We start from the raw sequence: 25,170 nt of genomic DNA, 5'->3' as shown, positions 1-25,170 counted from the left end.
AGTTGAGACAACCAGAACCTGTGCTTTGCACTTCTTATACAATCCTCTGCACACATGACTCAGGCGTGAGCACACATCACCACATCTTACTGCTCAGTCTAGGAACAAGGGTCACTGGATGCCACTGGCAGCCTCAGCCTCAAGTAAGCTACAAAAACAGGAACTGACCTAGCTTATGGTAAGAGCTCCCTGGAAGGCACAGGCCAGACTTAGTGACTGTAATGTGGTTTTCTGTTACCCTTGACCTCCTGTCCCATCCTTCTCATTAGCCATTTAACATTTGCTTTTGGAAATGTCCAAGGTAAGGGGTTGGAGAGATGATTCAGCGGTTAGGAGCACTGGATGCTCTTCCAGAGGACCCGGGTTCGATTCCCAGCACCCACATGGCAGCTCACAACTGTCTGTAACTCCAGTTCCGGGAGATCTGACACCCTCACATAGACATATATACAGGCAAAACACCAACACATGTAAAATAAATAAAAAAATCTTTTTTAGAAAAGAAAATATACAAGTTCATTGAGACACTCATCTACTACATAAAATGTACTCATCTGTGGTATTTCATACTTAAACATACTTATTACAGTCTGACATTGAGAGAGAAAATGAAATCAGATCTGACAGCATGACCAGAGCCCAGGCAGGAAAACAAAACAAGTTCACATGGCAAGGAGGCAAATCCAGGAGACAGCAAGCCATGCTGGCTAGTGTTTGTCACTTAACACCAACTAGACACACCTGGGGAAAGGGACCCTTAACTGAAGAATCGTATGGATCGGCCTGGCCAGTGGGTGTGTCTATGGGGCATCTTCATCACTGTTCACAGATGGACGAGGGCATAGCTCCCTGTGGGCGATGCCAGCCCTGAGCAGGTGGTCCCCCAGCTGTACAAGTAAGGTCGGTGTTGGTTCCTGCCTTGAAGCTCCTGCTTGACTTCCTGCCTTAGTTTCTCTCTGCCGTGGGCTGAGGGGTTGTAAGATCAAATAAATCCTTTCCTTCCCTGGTTGCTTCTTTTGGTTGTGGTGTTGATCACAGCAACAGAAAGCAATAGGACAGGCACGGGCACCAAGGGTACAGAGTCAGCCCCACTTTTTCACAGGGACGGCACACCATGTCCATGTCAGGTAAGGTTGGACAACTTGTCCTTAGTGAGCAAAAGGCTGTAGACTCTAATCAGTACACAGATGTACATATCATTAATAAGGCGTATGTGTGTGTGTGTGTTATATAAATATTTAGTATATGTGTGTGTACATCTTCATATATGTGCATGTATGGAGTCCAGAGGTTGACACCAGGAGGCTCCCCCCCAATTCCTGTCACTGGGTCTGAAGGTCATCTTGTGCAGAGATGGAACCTCTATATTTAAGCCACTGACATATACAGCATAGTGTATGGGAAGTGCTCAATAAATATGGAATCTATTTTCTATTTTCTTTCTTTTCTTTTTCTTAAGGGTCTCACTGTGTAGCTCTGGCTGGCCTGGAACTCAATTTGTGAACTAAGCTGGTCTTGGACTCATCTGCTTTCCTAGTGCTGGGATTAAAAGCATATACTATCATTCCTGAGCAACACATTTTCTTTTAAGAATAGTTTGAGAGGGCTGGAGAGATGGCTCAGAGGTTAAGAGCACCGTCTGCTCTTCCAAAGGTCCCAAGTCAATTCCCAGCAACCACATGGCGGCTCACAGCCATCTGTAATGAGATCTGGTTCCTTCTTGTGCAGAGAGGCACACATGTGGGCAGAATACTGTATAAATAATAAATAAATAAATCTTTAAAAAAGGGGGGGGCTGGGTGTGGTGGCACACACCTTTAATTCCAGCACTTGGGAGGCAGACGCAGGCGGATCGCTGTGAGTTCGAGGCCAGCCTGGTCTACAAAGTGAGTCTAGGACAGCCAAGGCGACACAGAGAAACCCTGTCTCAAAAGAGAAAAAAGAACAATTTGAGAAGCCCTAAAAAAGATGAAGAAAGGGAAACTAAGGCCAAATCTATTTAATTCCTCACAGTAATACTAAGCTCTCTGCTCTTAGAGGGGGCTTTCTGCTTTTGGCCAGGGGGATGACAGGTACTTTTACCCTCCCAGGAAAACCCTGCAGAAACAAGACTATGTGAAATAAGTTTTCTAGCTACCACACACCAGGAGGTGAAAGATAATGATCCGCAAAAGGAGATGACCAGAGGGTCTTAAAAAGTGCACAGCTCGCTGCCTAGAACTTCCAGGTCACTGTACCAGAAAGGGAACCTATACTGCACCCAGAGGTTTCCCAAATTGAAAAAAATGAGACCGGTAGTGTGTGGACACCAGAAGCCAAGTTATTGTGGGGAAACCAAAGGTCAGAGGTCACAGGGTAGAAGACTAGAAAAGTGAGAGATGCCCAGAAGAGAACTCTCGAGGACCTGTGGCGGTTTGACCACATCCTTGTGAGCTCTTGTAGGAGGTAGTAAGAATTGGGAGAGAGAGGCTCCCTACGAATAGGAAGACCTTGTAAGCCGGTGTGCTTGCCCCGTTTCATCACGCGATGATGATCTGCATGCTGTGATGCAGCCAGAAGCCATCACCAGATGCCCTTACGCTTCCTGGTACCCACAGCTGTGAGTGGAGGACACATCTGTTCTTTATGAGTTGTCCAGGCTGTGACACTGGGTTACAGCAACAGGGCTGTCCCAGCCAGCCAAGTCTGGAGAGCCACGAGTCAACTCTAAGGTCCAGAAAGGCCAGTATCTGGACCCCGCACAGAACTACCACCAACTCTTTTTTCCCAGAATCACAGAGAAACATTCACATGGCAAGCAAGGGGACTGAGCACTTAGAAGACTTTGCTGTAGCGTGTAGAAAGGTCAAGGATATTGACAGGGACAGCAGGATACCTCAGTAGGTAAAGCATTAGCACCAAGCGTGAGGGTCTAAGTTCAATCCCTGGCACCCACGTGCTGGAAGGGGAGAATGGACCCCCACAAGTCGTCCTCCGATTTCCCTACATGCATGTGTAGTCACGCATACGAATTAATAAGTAAATGTTTAATTAAAAAAGAATATTTATGAAACAAAAACGCTTAAGTCCCATCAAAACAAAATGTACAATATTCTGGGCTGGTGAGATGGTTTGGTGGTTGAGAGCTTGTACTGCCCTTCCAGAGGACCTGAGTTTGAGTCCTAGCCCCAGTGTCAGATGGTTTGCAATCCCAACTCAAGGGGGATTTGATACCTCTGGTCTCTGTGGAAACCTACACACGCATGTACACACGCACACAGAGACATAATTAAAACTTATAAAAATAAATCTTATAAAAAACCCCACAATATCCAAGATTCAATTAAAAAAAAAAAGCCAGGCATACAAAGAGTAAGAAAACAACCAGTAGGGAGCTGGAGAGATGGCTCAGTGATTAAGAGCACCATTTGTTCTTCCAGAGGTCCTGAGTTCAATTCCCAGCAACCACATTGTGGCTCACAACCATCTATCATGAGATCCGGTTCCCTCTTCTAGTGTACATGCATGCAGAACACTGTATATGTAATAAATAAATCTAAAAAAAAAAAAAGAAAAAGAAAGAAAACAACCAGTAATGAAAAGAAAAAATCAAAATTACTCAGAAATACAATTAGTAGAATTAGGGGGTTTTTTGTTTTGTTTTTTGTTTGTTTATTTTTCAAGATACAGTTTATCTATGTAGCTGTGGCAACCTGGACTCGGTTTGTAGATCAGGCTGGCCTCGAACTCACAGAGATTTGCCTGCTTCTGTCTCACCGAGGGCTGGGATTACAGGCATGAATCCCCATGCCCGGCTTCAAAACAGTTATAATTGTACTCCAGATGCTCAAGAATTAGAGAACAGGTTGGCTGTGTTAAATAAAGACACCAAAAAATGTATATTTTAAAAACCTCAAATCTGTTGGCTGTGCTGGCAGAGGCCTGTGACACCAGCACCTGGGAGGTGGAGGCACAAAAATCTCAAGTTTGAAGTCATCCTGTGCTACACAGGGACACGTGTCTAACGGAAGAAAAGGGGTGAAGTGAAAGAGAGACAGAAGAGAACAGGAAAGTGCCCAAACTGTATTTGTAGACCTAAGAATAAAAAATCAGCAAGGATAGAATCGAATGGAGGTTAGACACTATAGATAATACCAACACAAAGAAGGACTTGGAAGAAATACCAATATACAACCAGAGAGAGGCGCATGGAGTGAGAAAGAACATAGCCGCCCAGAGCCGTACAGCAACGTCAAGCCATCTAACCGACACACAGATGGTTGCACAGCTGTACGAGAGAAGGTTTGGAGTGCAGAGACAAGAGGGAAAAGAAGAAATAGCCTCAGATTTAATCCCAGCATTCAAGAGGCCAAGACAGCAGATCTCTGTAAGCTCCAGGCCAGCCAAGATTACATAGTAAGACCCCTCCTCAAAAACCAAGCAGATAAATTCTTTCATTTTGATTACGACTATAAAACCAGAGATTAGATAAGCCCACAAACCCTAAGCATGGGAGAGATGATGACAACTACATGCCAGCCCATCATACTCAAACTGTTTGAAAACTAAGGAGACATTTCTTGAAAATGAAGCCAGGAGCAGTGACACATACCTGTGATCCCACCACTCGGGAGACAGAGGCTGGCAGACCTCTGTGAGTTCGAGGCCAGCCTGGTCTACAAAGAGAGTCCAGGACAGCCAAGGCTACACAGAGAAACCTTGTCTTGAAAAACCAAACAAACAAAAAGAAAGAAACACCCAACAGCTGTGTTTGGATGTTATGTATACTAATACATGTATTTGAAACAGGGTCTTGCTTTAGTGCAAGCTGGCCTTGAACTCATGACTCCACTGCCTCTGCCTCCTCAGTAATGAGATTACAGGCACGCGCTAGCTCGCACAGCTTGGATGTTTCCTTCTGAAGTCACAAGGAAGGGACTGCACCTGGGAAAGATCTGAGGGTAGCTACATGCAATCTTTCTGAAAGAGCTGGCTGTTCTAGTCCATAACTACGGATGCTGTGTGGTCTCTTTCCAGGTTTTACTCTCAAAGCTCGTATGGTCATTTCTTGTATTAAGGCTATTCATTGGCTGGAGAGAGGGCTCAGCGGTTAAGAGCACTGACTGCTCCTCCAAAGGACCTGGGTTCCATTCCCAGCACCCACATGGCAGCTCACAACTGTCCATAACTTCAAGATCTGACACCTTCACAGACGTACATGCAGGAGAAACACAAATGCACATAAAATAAAAGGAAATTTTTAAGAAGACTATTCACATATCTTTCAACTTACCAAATCCCCGCCCCCTTTTTTGTAATACAGTGCTGGGTACTGGAGAAAGGGCCTTGTATGTGCTGGGCGAGTGCTCTGCACAGAGCTATACCCCCTGCTCTCTGTCATGAATTCTTAATGGCAGACATCACACGATGTGGTACGAATGAAGAGCTGTATACACAGACGTAAGATGTAAGACAGACGAGGGAACAGATGGTAGAAGGCGGCTGCATAGGTGGAACACGGGAACATAGATGCTGGCCTTCTGAAAACCTTCCAGGGAACTGCGAGGGTTAACCTTGCCTGCCAGCTGGGTGGGATTTGGCATCAGCGTGGCAACAAGTCTCCTGGTCTCATCTTGGCGACATCTCTAGACTAGGTTAAGAGAGGTGCTATGCAGCTAGGGCTGCATAGCAGGGAGAAGGCAGGCTGAGCGCCACCTTTCTTTCTCTCTGCCTCCTGATTGGTATGCAACACGGTCAACTTCCTGCTACCCACGACTCCCATATCATGATGGGAATGCACCCTCAAACTGTGATAAGGCCAGCCCCTCCTTCTCTAAGTGGCTCTGTCCAGTGTTTGTAAGCAACAAGGCAAGTGGTTGATACAGAAAACACAAGTAAAATGCCATTAATATCACCAAGTAGAGCTAAGTATACAGCAAGTGCTAATAAATGCTCATTAAAATATTCAAGGTCAGAATAAATCAGTTACCTTTAAACCAGAAAGAGAATAAAAACACCAGAAAGGAAAGATGTCTGACGCTTGAGAAATGGAATTTCTTCTTGAAAGACCCAAAGGAGGCTGAGACAAGGTCATAAATCATTTATCAGCAGCCCAGGATGACTTTCAGTAGGATAAAGAGCTGAAAATAATCAGCACACTAGCTTATTCTAATCAAGAAGGAATAAAATGTGTGTGGGGGTGTGTGCACATGCGCACACGCACAGAATAAAGCTTATGGCTAGGAAAAAAAAAACTCCAAAGAGAATTATTATTTTACTAAAACTTCAAAGCGCTAACAGTACTCATACTGAATATTCTAGAAGTCAAATCCCAAACTACATCATAATGTTTAGGAGTAGGGAGGCTAGCAAACCAAAAGATGAATGTCTGTCTCAAGCACTATTATAAAAGAAAAGACGTCGTGGGCACGTGTGGTGGCACACACCTGTGACAGTGCTCTGAAGGCTGAGGCATCTCCAGTCATGGAACAGGACCCTGATCTAAAATACATTGTTTCCGGTTGCATGTTAGTTGTACAGATGTCCCTAAAATGTAAGAAGAATTGAAGTGCACTGTAACCTAGAATCCTGAAGAGGTAAATAATTCACCACAAAGAGAACAGGAGCTGTTTGGCCAACCAAATATGTGCTCTAGAAAAAGGGCAGAATAAAAAATATACTTTGTAACTATTTTGTTTCTCTATCAACAGGCGGAAACCAGTGTCCAGAGGAAGCAGACAGCAGGCAGCAGGAGACCACCTGTCATATACTCAGTGTAGGAAGCCCAGCAGGCCCCGGTTCCAGCCAGCCTGACACAAAACCAGCTTCATTCTTTTGGAAGCAAATGAAGATGAAATGATCACAGCCTCCAGAGAGATTCATTAATTTCCTGTCCCCGCTACTGGCCTAGGAACAGACAAGACAGATCAATGGACACAAGTGAGAGCAGGACTGAACGAGGTCTCTTTTAGCAGATGACAAGGTTAGCACTTCCTGTCAGAGGCAAAGGGGGGGGGGGGGGAGGGAGAAGGAAAATGCTGATTGCTAACTTCCCTCTCCCGGTCTGAATGGAGCAAAGCACGCTAGGACTGAGTGAGTGCATTTGCAATCCTTAAGACAACTTCGGCCAAAAGTGATACAAAACGTGAAAGCCAAGAGGATTTACTTCGACTGTTTTAAAATCATGTATTAACATTCCAAAGAGAAAGTTGACAAGAACTTGGATAAAATATTGGCACTATGACCAAACGTTGTTAGAACCAGAGTTTTCAAATCAGCAAGATAAAGTAAGGATCTCATCAGGTGTCTGCTGAGATGGGCCTGTAATCACAGCACCTGCAAAGCAGACACACAGCAAGATCACAAGTTCAAAGCCAGCCTGAGTCTTTCTTCACCTCTGACAGAAGCATGGATTATCCATAAGACTGGAGAAGTGAACCTTGTATTGTGTTATCCGTGAAAACCTGTTCCACAATCCTTCTTTATGGAAAAAAAAATCTGGAAGAATTCCATTTAAAATATGAACAGCGCAGGTTCCATTGCCAACACTCACATGGCAGCTCAGAAATATCTGTATTGCAGCACTCTCTTCTGGCCTCTGTGGGCACCAGGCACACATGTGGTACACAGACACATGTACTGGCAAAACACCCACATCCATAAAATAATAAAACACGAGCCGCAGAAGTTATGGGGACACATTCTTCTTTATTGCTTTCAGTTCTGCATTTCCGGGTGGTCCCGGAAATTCCCAGTGTAGTGCTGGGAATTCAACTCGGATGGTCTTTAAGAGCAGCAAGCGCTCTTAACCACTGAGCCAGTTCTCCATCCATCCCGCATAGTAGTTTATTCCTGACAGACAGATGCCTCAGAGGGCTAAGGCCAGGCTCAGAGAGCCCAAGACAGGGTTTCTCTGTATAGCCTTGGCTGGGAAGGCAGCTTTTAATTCACTTCCTCACCCTGTCATTCACAGAAGCACTGGTCTACCTTCCTCGTCACTTTCAGAGCTTTGGGTTGACCCCATTGGAACTCTGGGACCTAGCGGAGTTCTGGGAACTAGGAAGCCACTGGCGGACACCAACAGTGTTTATCATCTGACTGTGGAACAGGTTTTCAGGAACCCTTTCTAACCCTGCTAGGAAGTAGGGGACGGCCTGTTACTCCGTTCTCTGAAGATGTCCGGCTAAGAGCTGGTGATGCAAGCCTCTCTCGCTCACTTCCTGCTGTCTTGGCTGGGGAGGCCCACACACTTGAGACCATAGGTCACTCAGTGCCCACTTCTGTAGTCATGTGTATAATCCGTGCTTCTGGCAGAGGTGGAGAAAGACCCACAAAACACAACATCCTTCACAGAAATAACCTCATCTTCACACCTAATTACACTGGAAGCCTAATTAAGTCATTGTTACTATAAACTTGGAGAACTTGAGGCTGGTCCAAAGAGTCACATAGCTTGGCAAAACTCAATTATAAGAAATTTGTGCCTATCTAGTTACACTTGATTTGAAAGTCAGATATCGACAGGATGACCACGTGCCCCAGTGCACAGGAGCCCAGCTTACCAGAGTGGGCTGCAGGCTGAGGCACTTGTGGGTGGTTCTGCCATCTGACAGTCAGGAACAGTCTCCCCTGGCAACCAAAGAGGAGAATGCAGTGGTGGCAGACCACAAACTTGCCTTCCTTCAACAAACCATGTTCCCTCAGTATCTGCGGGGGATGGGTTCCTAACCCCTGGTGGTACCACATCCATGATGCTCGAGTTCCTTAAATCCAGTGTCATAGTGTTTACACATGGTCCTCACATGTCCTCTGTACCTTAAACCACCTCTAGCTTACTTATACTAAAATGTAAATGCTAAGTATAATAAACAGTCACGATGAGTTACCAAGGACATAATGACAAGAAAAACCATCTGTATGTGTTCAATACAGGCAAAAAATTTTTCTCTGAAAATTTGTAATTCAAAATTAGTTGAATCTGTGGCTGCAGAAATCATAACTGCAAAAGGCTGACTATTTCTGTGTCCCCATCATGCGTGTGTCGGAGCCTGTGCAGAACCCCGGGGGAGAAGCAGGGCTCCCCAGGCTCCGAGTTTGTGCACTCGGGTTCTATAAACAGACTTCTCTCCTGCAGAAATGTAAACATTAGAGCTACACATCCTATAGAAGATGCCTGGCACTGTGCATGGGAGGGCAGTGCTACAAATAAATGTGCATCCAGCCAACCCCAGTAGCCAACTAGTGAGAAAAGAAGACAAATCATCTCTCTCTTGGGAATCCATTTCCTTGAGGGTAAAAATGAATCCTCCTCCTCCTCCACACACAGGGCTGAGACTCCAGGGCCATAGCTTTCACAAGTGAGCCGACCAAGACAAGGCGGCATGCAGAGTTAGGCTTCCAATTTCCAACGGATGACACAGGGACAGGACGTGTGACTGCAGGGAAGGTCTGCAACACAACACAGTTGACGCTTTCACAGGCAAGAAGACGATCCTTACAGAATGTAGTTCTTTTAAAAGAGGCACTGCTAGGATCAGAAAACACGGCCAGAAATAAGATCACAGATGTTCCAGGTACTGGGGAAGCTAATTTTAGAAATGAAAAAAAACTAAACATTGAAAACAAATACAAGTTTTCTAAATCGATTTAATTACTCAGAGTTCTCCGAGAGGCAAGATGTAGGGAGAACACTGGGCTAATAACCAGGCGGCCTGGGTTTATTTTCAGCCCTGCCAGGAGCCCTGTGCAACTTGGGCGCAATGCTGCCTAACATCGCGGTGGGGGAAGGGCGCCGCAGCGGCAATGTCCGGTCCCTGAGCACTGCAATTCTGTGACTCAGCAATACTTTACTCTTGCTTTCCTACTGCTAGGGAGGCGAGGATTTTTGTTTTTAAATCAACAGACCAGTTCTCTAATCCCAACGCCCCGTGTTATAAGAGCAACCCTGCATTTATTTAGATCCTCGGAGGAGCAGGGCACTCTGGGAAAGGAAGTGGTGCAGACCTCTGGTGCAGTGTAATGTGTGTGTTCGGGAGCTATGCGTTAAGTTATGCATTGGACCGCCAGAGCAAACTGCATGCCACCATTCCAATTCAATTTACCAAAACCTGTTTTCTTAGCTTATGGAGGAAACAAAGTACCCCAGAGAATGGTGACCTAGAGGCGTGGGGGAGGTTGGGGCGTCGGGGGGGGGGGGGGGGGGGCAGGAAGGGGCAGGATACTGCAAGGAGAATGGAGTTTCTCCAGAATGAATAGCCCAATCCAGCCTCTCAATGCTCAAGGGTCATACAATAGACTAAAAAGGCCAAGAAATTTTAGGAAAATTTTTTCATTAAAAATAACAAAGTCTTTGGCACTTCCAGGACTAGGCTTGGTTTTTTAAAAAAAATCCAATTTTATGAAACAATTGATTTCTAATCCTACCCAATAAATGAGATCCATTTCACAGTGCCTACCATTTTGCTTTTGACATCTAAGTCCTGACTCAAAGGGAAGCCAACGAGGGAGAGCCACTGGCCAGTTGTGGGCCACGCTACCGGGACCATAAAGGTGGCTGCGCACCCTGCGGGCATGGGAACTAGTCCCTCGGTCTCTCTGCTCACTACCACACTGGCTTCCTTCCAGATCTCGGGTACACTAAGCTCTTCCTCGCCCCAGGCCTCATGAGCGTGCTGTTCTCTGCCCTGAGCGTTCCTCCTGGCAAAGTCCTATTCATCTTCAGTATCAGTTCAAGTAAAGTCCCAACAAGGCCTTGGTGTCCCAGATAAAAGGACCTCTGCCAGCTATTCTCCTGCGGTCGTTTCCTTCCTTACCATGGTCATGGTTATACACTGATTGCTGGCCGTTTTCTCATTGGTTCTTAAAGCACAGAGATATAAAATATAAGTGCAGAGGTGAAGGGCTACCTGTCTTTTCTACGTCAGCTCCCAGGATCTGGGACCCAGTATAGTACCTAATGTGTGTGCTCAGCAAACCCTTTGATGGATTTTTTAAAAAAAAAAATCTGACTTTTTAAAAATAGGGTCTCAGTGTCCCAGTGTGGCCTTGAATCCTCTACGTCGCTTTGACGACCTCAGCCTGGTCCTCTGTCCTCCTGCCTGCATCTCTGGAGTGCAGGGATGGCCGGTGCGTGCAGAGGATCGAGCCCAGGGCCTGATTCAGGCACACTAGGTGAGCACTCTGCCAGCAGAGCCATGTCCCTCGCCCCTCGGAGGAGCACTAAGTATAGCAGTGTTACATACTATTATAAAGCATCACAGCTACTTTATCAATGAAGAAAGTTGCTCAGAGAAGTGAAATAATCTGCCCAAAGTCACACAGCTCGTAAGTGACAAGACATGCTTTCAAAGTCCTAGCTGTCCAACTCCAGACAACACACCTGGCTATTTTTTTCTCTCCAACGCTGTGTGAGACAAAAATGAACTCAGGAGACAAGCCGGTCCTTACCTCTGAAGAGTTTGCAGCCTGGGGACAAATGTTTTCATAAACCAAGCTGAACCCAAGACAGGACACTCTGAGTGCTGTGCCCCGCGGTAGAACTGGCTGTTCCTGGAGGGAACAGGAGAAAGCTGCAGGGCTGGGAGGGGATTTAGACAAGAAGAGAACCCTCGGACAAAGGAGGTGAGCCATGGGGCTTAGGAGCCAGCGAGGGGCTCATTTTAACTGGGATGAAGGATTAACGTAAACCCTAAACTGTGGTGAGGTGGCTTAAAGAAGCATGCGTGTAAGAATTCCCTCAGCATTCCCTTCTAACACTGCCAAGCACAGGCCCTGAGAAGTGCATCTCACTGATGCTTCTCGGTCCTCATTGACATTAGCAGAGTGGAGGAAGGAAGGAGGGAGGGAGGGAGGGAGGAAGGAGGAAGGAAGGGAAGGAGGAATGAAGGAGGGAGGAAGGGAGGGAAAGAAGGGAGGCAGATTCTTCCCTTTACCCACTTCTACCTTATTCAAGTCCAAAAATTGGTGTTCCAGAAGGAGCACAGGTCCTGTCATTTTGGATATTAAAATCTACCAAGCTCAAGTTCTTTACATTAAATGATGGAGTGTTTATAGAATTTACCTATTTCTTCTCCCCTCTCCCAAATAAATTATCTCTATCTGCAATAGCTAATACCAATTGTAATTTTTGTCTAGAGAATAGTAAGTACAAAATAATATCCGTAAGTTGTTCACTCTACATGCAACGTGTATGTATATATGTATGTATGTATGTGAGAGAGTGTGTGTGCGTGTGTGTGTGTGTATGTGTGTGTGTGTGTAAGAGAAAGAGAGAGAGGGAGAGAGGGAGTGTGTGAGAGTATGTGAGTGTGCGTGTGAAAGGGAGAGAGAGGGAGTGTGAAGATGTATGACAGCGAGTGTGTGTGAGAGAGGAGGGAGAGAGTGTGAGTGTGGGGGAGGAGGGGGGGGAGTGTGTGGGTTTGGTGCATGGGTGTGTATGTGTTCATGTGTAGGTGGAAATGTGTGTCCACATGCATGTGGAGGCCAGAGGCTGATAGCCAATGTCTCTTACAACTACCCTCCGCCTTATTTTTCAGTGTCTTCCACAATCACCCTCCCGTCTTATTTTTTGAGACAGGGTTCCTCACTGAACTGGGAGCTTGCTCATTCAAGTCCATTGGCTGGCCTGTTGGCCCTGGGGATCCTCCCTTTGCCTTCCCAGTGCCATCATACCTGGCTTTTCATGTGGGTTCTGGGGCTCAAACTCAGGTCACAGTGTGGCCTCACAAGCACTCTGTGGGATGAGTTATTTCCCAAGGCCAGAGATACAATTCGGAAAAATACTTTAAATTCATAGGTGTGGACCCCACAGATGCTGAGAATCCAATATACATATTTCCTAATACAGAGGTGGGTCCTATGAGTATCCTAAATTCACCAGGAACACTGTGACTAGAAAAATGTGTAAACAAAGCAGGGCGTGGTGGTGCATGCCTTTAATCCCAGCACTTGGGAGGCAGCAGCAGATGGACCGCTGTGAGTTCAACGCCAGCCTGGTCTACAGAGTGAGTTCCAGGACACAGAGAAACCCTGTCTTGAAACAAACAAACAAACAAACAAACAAACACCAGAATCACGACTCTAACAGGCTTCTTACATTTCTGCCAGCCCTGACTCGCTCCCTTTAACAGCACCCCCACCCAAGCCTGTGTCAGCCAACCCTGCCAAGAGCGAGAACCACTGCATCTCTGCCTCCTGTGGCTCCCTTAATGCACATGGTCCTCGGGAGCTGGTTCAGGGCTGTACTTATCAGGATCATTTGGCTGACAGCTGGGCCCAGTGGAGGCTGCGACAGATCAACAGGGTTATTAAGAAATTATACCAGTCGCAGTTACAAGGTACTTAGAGGTTTCCAAAATACATCCACTGTGCTTTCTCTTCAAACCCTCATGGTAACATTACATGTTATACAAGGGGACCTGAAGGCTTAGAAAGGCTGAGCTCCGCTGAGGGCACAGTGACCTCAAGGAAAGAGAGGAGTTCCCAATTACATGACTTAGAAATGAAGTCTACAGCCTGCCTTACCTCTATAGCAAATGTATTAACTTAAAACCTGCTCATGAGCTTCCCAGGGCAGCATCATGTGGGACATCTGGGTCCACTCCCGGCTCTCAGCCAGTGAGCTCTCCACAGTAGAACTAAGGCATGCGACCAGCTAAGGACCTAGCAATCTATGACTCAACAGGTCATGGAGCGTCAACAGAGGATGCAAGGGTGGTGACCAGCTAACAAGCCTAACAATCTATTCGGGCTGCTCAACGCATGAGCAGCCAGCAGGCAGCCTTGTCCTGGAGCTCATGAATTTTCAAAGCAGAGAAATGTGCTCATGGGCAGCCTGGTTTCTCATACTTTGGTTTTCATTCGCCTTCAAGAATATCCAGAGTTGGGGTAGTGTGGTGGCTCAGCAGGTAGAGGGAGATGCTTGCTTATCAGGCCCAGTTACCTGAGCTAGACCTGACAAGATGGCAGGAAGAAGGGCTCCTGAGTGCTGTCTTCCCTTCTTCACGTGCTTGCCACGGCATGTGTGTACCTGCACTTACACGCACACATACGCACCCACACACGCGCACGTGCACGCACACACACACACATTTGCACAGAGTCTTCTATTCCTCTTGTTGGCCGTATTCCTCCGACCCTCAGCAATGGGCGGCCTCCAAAGGGATGTTCTTTTGAGTTCTTCAATGAAACCTCTGGTTTGTTGTCTAGCTCTGGCCTCAGGCCTAACAGCTTCTGTTAAAACACTTTCACTCAAGAATACTGTACCCACTCTGCCCACCGCCCCTTCCTCTTCCCTAAACAGCTATCGGTTTTGCCTCGCCATGTGCTTTCATGGGAACGCTAGTTATTCTCACTATTATCTCTCCCCAAATAGGCACTTCCAGAACCCGCCCCCAGAGCCGGCCTCACGTTGTCCTGTCTCAGAGCTTTCTAGATCTCTTCCGCTGGTGCTCCTGGAGCACTGCTCTGTGGAGGTTCTGCCTTCCTGCAAATTCCTAGGGAGCCACCTCCGAATACCAAATTCCCTACAAAGGCATCAACAGGCTAGCTCCCTGAAGACACACCTGGGCCCCACTCAGCACAGGGCAGGAGGCTCATGAACTATTTAAATGGCTGGCACTTACCTAGTACGTTACATTTAACAAGATACTTCATTAAAACTTCCCATTTGAAGCCAGGTGGTGGTGGCCCGTGCCTTTAATCCTGCACTTGGGAGGCAGAGGCAGGTGGATCTTTGTGAGTTCGAGGCCAGCCTAGTCTACAATGAAAGTCCAAGACAGCCAGAGCTACACACAGAGAAACCCTGTCTTGAAAAACCAAAACCAAAAGCAAAAAACTTCCCATTTGAGCCCCTGAACAAGTACAGAGTATACCTCTCAAAAACAAACTGGCTGCTGCTGCTGCTGCTGCACACCTTTGATCCTAGCACCAGTGGGAGAGATAGAGGCAAGCAAATCTCTGAGCTTGAGGCTAGTCTGATCTACAGAGTGAGTTCCAGAATAGACAAGGCTATACACAGAAACCCTGTCTTAAAAAAAAAAAAAACACCCACCCCCAGCCAAAATCAAAACCAAACAAACAAGGAGGGCCAAACAAACAAGGAGGGCATGGTGTCACACACCTTTGACCCCAGCATTTGAGAGGGGGGACAGGCAGATCTCTATGTGTTTGAGGCCAGCCTGGTCTACAGAGCGAGTTCTAGGACAGCCAGAGCTCTATAAAGAAACCTTGTCTCAAACAAAACAAGCCAAAACAACACAAAACAAAAACTATAAAGGTCAGAGAAGTAAAATAATTCTCCACGATCATAGAGGCATGAATGCAGGAGAGCCACAACTTAAATCTGGGTGTTAAAATATGTGTTGGGCATTTTGTATGCAGAAAAGAATTTTGTTCTAGGTCCCTTATGGCAAAGAGTAAGTGATATTAAACATCTGGTTAGAGCTACCTTGTCTGAAAAGAATTAAAGTGAAACTGCCTTCACTTGGTCCTTCAGGGAGTTGAACCAGACTTAAAAACTGGCAGAGGAACAACACCAGGGCTTAACACACACAGCAAAACCTTAACTAAAGCCAGCATAGAGGGGCGAGCAGGCAGAGCCCCTGAAGGGACCAGTGCACTTCTTCTGATGACGGCAAGTCATCAGTCAATCGCAACCGAGCTTTCACATGTGCATAGGCTTAAAGTCAGTCTGCCGCATGTTTTCAAATACTCATGTTGCTGGAAAGAGAACACACAAAACAAAAAAAGTTCGAGTTTAGGAAAAGCAAAAGACAGACCACAACAAACCTCACACTTGCTGCTACATAGTTATTGGATCTGTATTCGGACTATCCAAACTAGTAGCTTTTATTAGCATTAAAATTCACAGCCAACAAGGGACGATAAAGTATTACTCCCCTTACAATGAGAGGCAAAGGTCCTTCATAATTGCCTGGAAAACATCCTACTGTCTTTAAAGAATGCGCACATCTTGCTGAAGTGAGCACTGGAGGTGGCAGGGAACCATCCCAGACGTGAAATCCACCCTCTGTGCAAGCTCCACCAGCAAGCTCAGCAGCCAAAGTTTGCTTCTAAAACTGGAATCAACCGATGATAAACATTTGCGATCACAGCCTCTGGCCCCTGGCCCCTTCTTCCGAGTGGTTCACAGAATTTCAAATGCAAAACAAAACATTTGTATGCTAATCCAAAACTTCTAAGGTCAGAGATGAGGAACAGAGGGGTGGAGGCTGAAACACAAAACAGAACGTGAACTGTGGGCTTTCTCAGCAAGGCGCCATGGGCTCTGTTCTTACGGTGGTTCCTTGAGGCTGGATTAAGGGTTAGAGAAGGAACACTGGCCTCAATATTTAAATAGACCCATGTGCCCAGTGTTCACCTAACAGTCTATTGAGTGAAGAGTCTTATCTGAACACTTTCAGCCCAACTAGTTCAAAACTACATTTACTAACCCATTTCTGAATGGAGTCACCAGAACACACAGCACGCTTAGTACTTCAAGCACCATTGCCCTTGAAACCCACCTACACATGGACATTGAGGCCATAAAATGGGATGATCAAGAGACATCCTGACTGCTAGGGCAGTGAACTGGGAAGCTATAGAAATTACAAACATAGTATAACTATTTTATAATATATCTGGGGCCAAAGTAATAGAGCTCTCTCTAGAGCTGGCTACATGTCAAAGTTGAAGGGTTTTCTGTCTCAACATTTGTTCTTCATCAAATGAAACAGCCAAGCCTCACTTCTCCTGCCTCAAAATGAAGTTATCTTCATCTCCGGGATGACAGAGGTGGAGGAGGTGGGAGATAGGACGGGATGTGAGGGAAAGATGGGGACATTCTCTCCAGCTGACCCCTACAAGTGGTCTAAGTATTACATGCCCAGTGGGACTCATACAGGCTAAGAGATGGCCCGTGACGAAAGTGAGGGGCACACACATGGCAGTCACCAAGGGAGTCCAATGCCTGCTGAGCTGACAGGAGCTGCTTGCAAATGGCAGAGCTCAGAAGATGCTGGGAGCAGCCCTCTCTGAGCCTGACAGGAAAAGGCACAAGGGAACAGCAGAGCAGAGAGTGGGTCCCTATCGTCACCGCAGAAAGCAAGAGCCTTTGGAAACTAACCACAACAGGGGGCTGCTTCCAGTTACCCCTCCCCGGCAGAGACAACACTCAAACGTCTAATTAAAATTGGCAATTCACAGAGGCAAATATTTGAGCCAGCTGTGAACTTACCTAACTATTATGCCACATGCCTTTTCAGCTGTTCGTCACACCTGGCTAGCCTTTGACTTTCATGTTAACCAGAGCTCAGCCCTTCTGGAGAGCAACCTTTTCCAAGGTGGGTGAGCATTCATCACAGCTGCTGATGGGCCCTCCTAGAATCCCAAGGATGTGTCATATTAATGTCCCCATCAGACCAGTCTGCATGGGAGACAACTCTCCCGGCTCAAGAGGGCCAGCCTCCTGAGTTCCCATGCCTTGACCCAAACATGAGTGGAAGTAAAGGCCCTTGTAATAAGTGAGATTACAGAGTGGGGGTGGAGTGGGGCGGGTGGGGGTGGGGGTGGGTGGGGGTGGCAGAATGAAGACAGCCTGTTGCTGGGATAAATGAGGCAGCTAGGAAATTCTGGGATCGGTAAAGGCAGCAACCTTCAGATTTCTGGGTGTTATGGAAATCATTAGATTTCCGGGTCTGGTGATTCCGCTAGGGGCTGAGAGCAGTAGCTCCCTAAAGGCGCCAACCAACACACTGAGTCCTGTCAGCCTGGACACAGGCCTGCCAGTGGGGCAAACAAACACATGCATTCTTCTCAGGGCTGAGGCCTTACAACAGCCTCTCCACAGGGCCTGTTTACTTAAGAAACCAGATGCTTTGATGTCAGGGTAGGAGTTGGGGAGTTGAGTGTAAAGAAGTAGTTAGTGACAGGAGCTGAGAGGGAGGAGAGAGAGAGAGGGAGGGAGAGAGAGAGGGAGAGAGAGAGAGACAGAGAGAGGGAGAGAGAGAGGGAGAGAGAGGGAGGGAGAGAGAGAGAGACAGAGAGAGAGAGAGGGAGAGAGGGAGAGAGAGAGAGGGAGAGAGGGAGAGCCCAGCCCTTTTAATCATAAGTCTAAGAACTTTTAAGGAAACTATCCAGTGGTCTGTACACAGGAACGAGAAGCAAGGAAATTATGTCAGCTACTGCTGCAGCTCTGGCCAAGGCATTTCTACTGTTTCTTTAAGACAGACTTTCATGCCCTACCCTCAAAGGGGTGCTTATGGGGGAATGTTTTGAAGCAACCCAACTTAGCAACCAACATTAATAAAATCTTCTGGGCCAGCTCAGTTTCTCCCACGTACAAAGGTTACACGTGCTGTGAACACTGTAAGCACATAAAGGCAGCACTTGGTCAACCGTGGGGCCTGTAACAGTTTGGGGTTAAGGGCAAGAGATGATTACTGAGTCTAAGGAAGTCTGGCGTGAGCGCTAAAAGCGAGAGCAGACACTGGTAACTCGCTGAGCGCTAAGTATCAGAGACTTTGAATCTGCCAACACGGAGTGTATTTTTATGCACTCTTGTTTGTTCCTCATAAGCATGTATGCTTAGCTCCATCTTAGGGATTAGGAAGGAGACACAGAAGCTTAAGTAACTTATGAAGATAACGTAACACAGCGAGGACACAAGTGCAGCCAGTGTGGCTGGCTGCACAGAGGGCCCCCCTGGGCTGCAGTGCCTCCATGGCCTGCCAAACCCTCGGAATGCTAACAGGAAGCATAAGTTTTTGGTAAGATGTAAGTGGTACCCTCTGCCTTCATTTTTCTTGCCATTCTTTTTGCTGTTTCAGTGACAGCTAATGTTTTTTTTTCTTTCCATTTTCTTACGAGTCTACTATACTTACTGATAACACTGTAACTAGGAAAAAAAAAAGTATTTTCTCTGCTCACTTCAATCCCATAGAGCACCGGACCACTCTGACCTCGATGTGAACAGCATACAAAACCAAAATAAATATAGCATGCTTGAAACAGACTTCAAGACTGAAAGCCTGCGAAGGGAAGCCGAGAGCGACAGAGGCCCCGGGGGGAGCCGGGGGGGGGGGGGTTACTTATTGGGTTTCCTGAGTGAAGGAGCCCAAGTCACAGCATAGCATGCAGGGCTTCGAAAGCCACACTAATAAGGCATATACTTTATCTTGTAGATTTCTTAAAATTAAATGCTGGGGCTGAAAACATGGCTGAGTGGTAGAGCAAGCACTTGTCTAGTATGAGCAAAGCATGGGGTTTTAACCCCGAGCACCCCGCAAATGGTGATAAGTTCTTATAAGCTATAGAAGCCAGTCTAGAGACCTGCTAAAACCTTTAGCGGTTGTGCATTGCCTCGTGTGAATTATCTTCGTAACTTGGCAGCCCCTCCCTCCACCCCATCTCTGGGCCTTGGGAAAGCATTTGCGCACACCAGGACAAGATGAGAAGAGAAGACCAAGTTTTCAGAAATGAGAACTAAGATCTTCTGGTTTTGTGTTTTTGTGTGTGTGTGTGTGTGTGTGTGTGTGTGTGTGTGCTGGTAGGGGGGCTGGACTGGATCCTTTCATATTATATATAATATATATATGTATAATACATACACATATATGTATATATATAAAATTACTCCCAAGAACACCTTCCTACTCCAGCTGACTAAAAACATGTAATATCTCCGACAATAAATAAGTAAATAATAAGTTGTTCTGTGATGCTAATGCTGTTGTTTCACTCTGTTACAAAGGGCCCCCAAATACCAGATCTCTTCACTCCGGTGTAGTGTGATGAATTATGACATCTGCGAAACGCAGAATTGAAAAAAAAAACATGCCAGATGACATAGTTCTTGAGAGGAAACAGAGCCTTCAAAACTAACTCAATGATATCTAAGTTGAAGGCCACTAACAAAAGCTCCACTTTTTTTCAAATTACAGAAACTCTCTTTTAAGTAGATACTACAGAAGGGTAACAACTGCGGGGGTGGGGGTGGGGGTAGGAGGTGGGGGGGGGTGTAGCCATTTTAAATAAAGACTGAAGAAAAAAAAAAAACTAACAAGTTAAACTAAAATGGACCAGAGAAACTCCTTTGCATATGAACTTCAAAGGTTGTTTCTGGCTCTCTCTGAGCAGGCTTTGCTGCCTCTTTCTTTGGAGCTGGTGTGTTATAAATGGCATATTCAACCAGGAACTGGTGCAGATCTGAAGGTGGATCAGCAAGAGAAGCCGCTGAAATGTGGGGTGAGGATGTTGGGTCCAGGGGTGCTAGGAAGCTCTGGGCCTGATGTAATCACATGAAGTATCAGTGTTGCAGATCCTTTTTCAACACCCTACTGAGAGAGAAGTCTACACAATTTTTGTCTTCTTCGTTAAATAGGAAGACTGCCCAGCATTCATTCCATCTCTCTGTGCCCAGCCAGTCCCCACCCTTCGACACCCCTTAACTACGCTCATGGAGCTTGCTGCTAGGGCTCATCTGCACAGTCTTCCTTGTGGCCCCCGATTCAGATTTACAACTAACAAGTATGGATCTCAAGAGAAAGCGGGGTGGGTGGGGGTTGTGGGTGGGGGTGTGGGGCGGGGACACTGAGACGAATGTAAACAAAGAAAGAACAGGTCCAGAACACAAGCCACCCACTTCCACAATCCCTGAGCAATTTCTCTTTGAAAAAAGAAACACAACACAGAAAACACACTGAACTGAAAATGCCTTTCCCTTGTGTGGGTTGCAACAATTGTTAAATTTGGGGTGGGTGTGGGGGGGGGGTGGGAAGGAAGATGTCCTGGCTGTGCTGAAACCAAGATTTCCTAACAATTTCTCAATGCAGCAATGTGTCAAGGTTCAGGTACTTGAGCCCGAAACAGAAGCACCACAGTTTTGAAAGTCTTGACAAGAGCAGGCTTAAGGCAGAATATCTGCAGTACATTTCATTAGAAATCAGGACAGGATAGAGGTCGTAGTCAGAGTTCAACACCGGGGAAGAAGGCAGTTTTGAAGGAGAAAGATCACAGGATCTCAGCTGGCTGCAGGTCACACACAGAAGACAACACTAGTACTTCTGCAGAGTCTCATCTGTAGGTCAATTTACAAGGAAACCAGGCACACTGGAGCCATCTCCAGAATGGGCCTGGTGCAAAGAAATTTAAAGAGCCCAGAGCTGCACAGAACGAAGGGGCTGACGGTTTATAAGCCAAGACTCCTGTTTGGGACAGGTGGCAACTCTGTGAGGCCATTAGATGAAACTTCTGGGTAATTCTGGTTTGTCCCGCAACTGTTTCTAATCTAAGGTCCTAGAGGCCCTGTTCTGTTCTTTGGGTTCCGCTCACAGGATTTTGGTTCTGGAAGCCTCTCAAGGTCGTTTTGGGTCAGGTCAGAGGCTCCGGCGCCTTCATGCTGAGAAAACATCTTGAACAGTTCCCACCCACCCACCCCAGGAGCGGCGGCGATGTCATTTCATGGCTAGATTTCAATGTCATGTTCGTTACCATGTGTGTTCCTTTAACTATGAAAACACAAGCCGTGACCTAACAACTGCTGTCGGATTTCTGGACGCCAGCCTCACCATCCCGAAAGTACCTACCCAGGGAGGGCACACCTCTGCTTCTGGGCAGCCCAACTTCTCCTGCAATCACTCAAGGGGTAATTATGCCTTCAGCTTCCTGGTAGGTAACAGCGTTGGTGAACCCGAGGTTCTACATTCGGCGTGGGGGTTGGGGGTAAACGGGGACGACCGGGAGATTCTGACAACTTAAGCCGAAGCAAAGAAGGCGGCGGCGAGTGAAAGTCTCGGATTGCCTAGGCTGTGACGACACACAGCGCCGACGGCCGCAGCCGCCCCCGGCCCGCGCCGCCCCCGCGTCCCCGCGCCCCGCCGCCCTCCGCAGCCGGGGTCTCGCGCCAGCCTCAAAGAGAGCAGCTGGAGCGGGGCGGCCGCCGGGGGCCGCGGGCTGGGAAACGGGGGTCGTCCCCACCGAGGGTGGTGGTGGGCGTCCGGGCCCCCGCGCGCTCACCTGGTGCGTGTTGTTGGCTAGCTTGGCGACGAAGTCCGGGAGATGGCCACAGCCTTGGTCCTCGGCGGGCGCGCCGCGGCGCCAACGGCCAGCGCGGGGGACCGGGCCCCCAGGCGCGGCGGCGCGCAGCCCCCAGCTCACCCCAACCGGCCCAGCCCAGTGCAGCAGAGGAGACGCCGGCGGCGGCGGAGCGTCCAGCCGGTCGTGGCCGACGGCGGACGGCGGCAGCAGCTGCAGGAGCAGGAGGAGGCCGAGGGGCCAGCGCGAGAGGCCGTCCGCAGCTCCCCGGGGCCGCTCCATCGCCGCCAAATGCAGACGCCGCTGACACCTGCCACCCGGCGCGCCCGCCCACCCCCGCCGGCGCTGCGCCACACCCCCGAGCCCGGCCCGGCGCTGCTTGGATACGCGCAGCCAGGCCTCTCCGCCCCCATAGGCTGGCGGCCTGTCCTTCTTTCCCGGCCCACTCCTCATTGGCTCGCGTCGCCTCGGGCTTCGGGGGTCCTGGATTCGGATGCCAAGATGCGGGACTGATTGGCTGGAACGTGGCAGGACGACTGAGGTCATTCCCCACCGTCGCTTGGCGTCTGCGGGCTGGGCTCCCAGAGTTGGCCTGGGGACTGTCCTAACCCCCTCCCCTCGTTCAGCCTGCGGGTCCCCGGCGCCTCCCAAGACCCTCGGGTTAGGATTGGGTCACGTTTCCTTTCTTCCCCGCACCCTCTCTCTCCAAAGCTCCTAAACATTCCTTCGGAGGAAACTACGCCTGGAAAAGTCAGGGAATCCCTTAACTACTCTCATCTGGAAAGGGGGCTCCGACATAAACAGGCGCATCAGGATTTTAACCCCAGGCTCCCTGGCTCGCCCATTGTCTGCTGAAGGAGCCAAGAAGGTGAATGCGAAAATCTCCATAGAATCAGATGAACGTCTTTACGTCCGTGACTCACTCAACCCGCAAAAGTCTTTCCAACACGTTTGGCCTCAGTCACCTTCCTCATCTGCAAGGAGGTAGTCCAGAGGCAGAATTACTTACTGGCTTCCCCGGACTTGGAAATGTCGATAATTTTGCCACCAAGGGTAGGTATATGGGAAGAGACTTTATATATAATCATTTCAGTACAGTACCCTTAACCCTGCAGTGAGTGCATCGCACCAGTTCCTTCTCAGAATATATGATTCCTCCTAAATTAGTACCCAACCTCCAGTAAATAAACCCTCCACTGTTCCCTACAACGCCAGAAGCTGAGCACACAACTTTCAGAACATGCAGTGCTGGTAAAACCAGTTCTAAATCCCTAACTCCACTCCACCTCTTCCCAACGTTTCGAGTTGTTCTGTAGGAACACAGGAAGCCAGATAAAAAGATACACAGTATGCAGAATGCTACACCAGAATGAAAGCAACTGGAAGTTACTTTTAACTTTAAAGTAACAGTAAACACAGATGAGTTTTGTTGTACAGCAGTGGTACGCCCAACCCCAGTATGTACATCGAAGTACTGATTTTGTTCATTTGCAAACAAAACTAATTACTTATTTAGGGTCTTTTCCTCTCCCAAAACCACAGTAAGAAGTGAGATGTGAAACTTCTGAATGCTGAGCAGGATGCCAAATCAAGAGAAAAGTCCTCCAGTTTCTTAGCTACTGAACAAGATGAAAAAACTGATGTGTTTCTTTCCAGAAATATAAACGCCACATTATTTTTAAAATACAATTTATTTTTAATTCGTGCCAACTCTGAATTAGATCACAAGGCAGTCAGTTCCAGTAGCATGTGATCAGTTACGGAGGGGAAAAGAGGGGCTACAAAGGAATATTTCTTTGTTTGGGTGACAAAGATGAATGGTCTATTGTCTTACTATGGGGAAAGAAGAAAGCTAACTCAACAGTGCCACCTGCTGGAGAAACTACCAGATACATCTTTTAGCTATTTGGTACAACCTGTGTTTGGGTCTTTTTTTTTTTTTTTGTAGCCAGGATGGCTTCAAATACTAGATGCTCCTTCACTCGCCTCCCAAGTTCTGTAACTATAGGCATGTGCTAGCACTCCTGGCTTAACCTTCACTTTTTAGTGTGTTATTTTAGTTATACACTAACAGGATCCTGAATTTCTTCCAACTCTTGACATGGTAACTTGCTCGTGCACTTTAAAAAAAAATCTAATTATTTGGCAACAAGGGGGATTAAACCCAGGATCTTACTCAAATTGGGCAAGTGCTCTACTTCTGAGGTAGAAATGTGAAATACTACACATGAAATCTTACCTTACCCCCAGAAGTAGGTAAATTTTATAAACATGTAAAGTTACTGAAACCTATTATTTCCCCCAAATTTCTCTGTAGGCAAAAATATTACTATGAGGCAATTATCACAAAGCCATACCTTTTTGTAGTAAGATCATTTCTTGGACACAAGTAACCTTAGCATTTTAAAGAAAAGACTTTTCTTTGAACAATGCACATTATAATTATAGCAGGTATAGCATTTACCATTTTCTCAGCACTAGACACCATGCCTTGGCAACGGGAGGAAGAACTGTAAGCCAGCAGAGCTACACTGTTTTTCCTTAGTTCTTTTTCCTCTTTATATTCATGAATGACGTCTCACCTCTTCAAAGCAGTATGTTCTTTTCTGTTCCTGCATGAAGCTATAGCGTTACAAGCAATACTGGAGCTGGAGAGATAGCTCAGCAGTTAAGAGCTCTTGCTGCTCTTGAAGAAGACCCAAGCCTTAGATGCCAGCACTCACAGGGCAGCTCACAACCACCAGTAACTCCAGCTCCAAGGACTCTGATGCCCTCTTCTGACCTCTGTAGGCTCCTCACATATACTTAAGTGCACGTGCAGGTGCACACACACCACACACATGAAAGGAATTATTGCCTGTTTTCCCACTAGAATGTTTGCAGACTGTATGGAGAGTATACAGATGGCACTTTCAGAGCTATATCTCCAGTGCATTACTTTGCACATAGCAGATAGCTTCCTAGTAAGTTTTAAAAAATATTTATTACATATACAGTGCTCTGCCTGCATGTATGCCTGAGCACCATAAGAGGACACCAGTTCTCGTTATAGATGGTTGTGAGCCACCAAGTGGTTGCTGGGAATTGAACTCGGATAGTATCTTCTACAATTTAGTACAACGGTGGCGAAGGGCTAACTGAATCTCACATACTTTATAA

General features: G+C 47.2%; 1 protein-coding gene across 4 annotated transcripts in view; it reads right to left on the bottom strand.

Moving 5' to 3' along the window:
* The window catches only part of SORT1 (sortilin 1), a 76,804-nt gene extending 54,431 nt beyond the window's left edge, over window positions 1-22,373 (bottom strand). For 2 of the 4 annotated variants that reach the window (XM_084755759.1, XM_084755760.1), the window contains exon 1: window positions 21,994-22,368. In XM_084755759.1, coding sequence (XP_084611885.1) covers window positions 21,994-22,293 — 300 coding nt within the window. In that variant the 5' untranslated portion in view covers window positions 22,294-22,368. Of the gene's footprint in view, window positions 1-21,993 lie in introns of all 4 variants that reach the window. The other 2 variants (XM_084755758.1, XM_084755761.1) reach the window with 2 other exon arrangements.
* Between the last annotated feature and the right edge of the window lie 2,797 nt (window positions 22,374-25,170).

Source organism: Acomys minous (assembly GCF_964271855.1).
Source record: "Acomys minous genome assembly, chromosome: 14".
Classification (NCBI taxonomy): Eukaryota; Metazoa; Chordata; class Mammalia; order Rodentia; family Muridae; genus Acomys; species Acomys minous.
Note: the sequence above shows the minus strand (reverse complement) of the source record. Positions and strands in the feature narration are given on the sequence as shown.